At 33.4% G+C, this 2292-nt stretch overlaps 1 protein-coding gene across 1 annotated transcript; it reads left to right on the forward strand.

Annotated features, from left to right (window-relative positions):
* The first annotated feature begins 58 nt into the window (after positions 1–58).
* LOC117625666 (protein FAR-RED ELONGATED HYPOCOTYL 3-like) lies at positions 59–1999 on the forward strand. Its single transcript, XM_034357193.1, has 6 exons — positions 59–400; positions 446–568; positions 660–1475; positions 1575–1643; positions 1738–1812; positions 1895–1999. The coding sequence occupies exons 1-6, from the start codon at positions 59–61 to the stop codon at positions 1997–1999; spliced, it is 1530 nt and encodes a 509-aa protein (XP_034213084.1).
* The last annotated feature ends 293 nt before the right edge of the window (positions 2000–2292 follow it).

Consider the following 2292-nt stretch of genomic DNA (forward strand, 5'->3'; position numbering starts at 1 on the left):
TCTCAAGGCTATGTCTGGAAAAAAACCAATAAGTATTCTGACAGACCAAGATACAGCAATGGCTAAAGCGTTGCTTTCAGAGTGGCCAGAAACATGTCACCGTTTGTGCATTTGGCACATATACCAAAACGCAGCCAAGCATCTTAGCAATGCTTTTGAGAAGTTCAAAAATTTTATCAAAGACTTTGGTAGATGCATATATGATTATGAAGATAAAGATGATTTTATAAACGCTTGGAATAACATGCTTGAAAAATATAATCTCAAGGATAATGATTGGTTGAGGCGATTGTTTAATATAAAGGAGCAATGGGCATTAGTTTATGGGCGACAAACTTTTTGTGCTAATATTACTACTACCCAACACAGTGAAAGCATGAATAGTGCTTTAAAGAAGTATGTTAGTTACAAATATGATTTGCTACAATTTTTTCAACATTTTCAGAGGTTAGTTGAAGATCTTCGTTATCAAGAGTTGAAAGCTGAATTTAGAGCAAGTCAAAGTTCACCTGCATTGTCATTTCCAGTGGAAATATTAAAGCATGCATCAAATATACATACACCAGAAGTGTTTAAGTTGTTTCAAGATGAGTTGTGTAAAGCTCATGATTGTGTCTTGAAATTCAATGGATTTGCTACAATTTTTTCAACATTTTCAGAGGTTAGTTGAAGATCTTCGTTATCAAGAGTTGAAAGCTGAATTTAGAGCAAGTCAAAGTTCACCTGCATTGTCATTTCCAGTGGAAATATTAAAGCATGCATCAAATATACATACACCAGAAGTGTTTAAGTTGTTTCAAGATGAGTTGTGTAAAGCTCATGATTGTGTCTTGAAATTCAATGGTGAGATTGGAAGCATCAGCAAAAATGAAGTTATCCCTCATAAGAAGTATTGGCACCACACAGTCACATTTGACTCAATAGATAATACGGTTTTATGTAGTTGTAAGAAGTATGAGTTTGTAGGAATCTTGTGTGCGCTTGCCTTAAAAGTCCTCTCTACAAGAAATATTAAAAGTATTCCAGCTCAATATATCTTGAAGAGATGGACCAAAAATATTAAGGCTAAGAGTGCAAAATCTACTTGCAATGTCTCTAGTGAAAATGACTCAAAAGTAGAAATTGTCAGGCGTTACAGAGAATTATGTCGGTTGCATACTCAGTTAGCAAAACGAGCATCAGAGTCGAAAGATGCATATGAAACTGCTATATTAGGACTTAACAATACGTTGAGAGATGTGGATGCGTGTTTGAAGAAGAAAGCAAGTCAAGAACCAACTCAGGTGATCTCAACAGCTACCAGTGCCTCTAAGCTTAATGAGTATATTTATATTGACGATGATATCATTAAAGTTAGAGGAATCAAAACTAAGACCAAAGTTGTTGGCAATTCTAAAAGGCCAAAGAATGCTTTGGAAAAGCTCACAAAGAAGAAAAAGCCTCGAAATAAAGAAGAATGTGCTCTATTAGAACAGGTATTTTAATATATATTTTTTATTATTTAAAAGTTATGATTGTTAATATTTGTTTTATTTTAACTAATTTTAAAATTTATGGTTCTGAAATAATGTTAGGAGCCTGATTCTCACAATGAGACTATTCACATGCCAACCCAATCTCAAGCAACAATGGATATTTCACAGGTAATGTTTAAGTTAAATTTATCTTTTTTTGGTGTCTATCTATGGCATTTCACAAGTAATGTTAACTATGTTACTGACTTAACTTATATACTAGCAATACTACATAAGAACCCACAATACTTTGAGCAACTATCAACAAGGTCCAACTAGCATGATGAATTTATTGCAGGTAATTCCTTGCAATTGGTTACTACCTTTTGTTTTCTCGTGAATGAGTACTAACTTATTTCATTATATACACATATATGCAGGCAGAATTACCACAAGAAGAAGAATTAAGCTTACTGAGCTCTGAAGGACTAGACTTGCTGAGCTCTGAATTGACATGCAGTGCCAAGACACATGATGTTGAATGAGAAGAATGTTGAAGAATTTTTCCTTCTTTTGGACTCCAAGTTTCATTTAAGAATATTTGGTTATGACATTTGGAACAAGCATGTATTTACCTTTTGTATTGTTAAAGACTTCATATGTATGACAATTTTAATGGCCATTTGATGTCATATATTATTGGAACAAAACCAGCGACTATGTGGAATCAATTATAACTTAATATTGCTCGTTGTTAAGTGGTAGGACAAGTATTGAACAATACTATATTTCATTCTTTCCCTCATGAGGGGAAAAAAGATTTATCTTCAGTAAGTCA

This window comes from Prunus dulcis, chromosome 4, assembly GCF_902201215.1.
Source record: "Prunus dulcis chromosome 4, ALMONDv2, whole genome shotgun sequence".
Lineage (NCBI taxonomy): Eukaryota > Viridiplantae > Streptophyta > Magnoliopsida > Rosales > Rosaceae > Prunus > Prunus dulcis.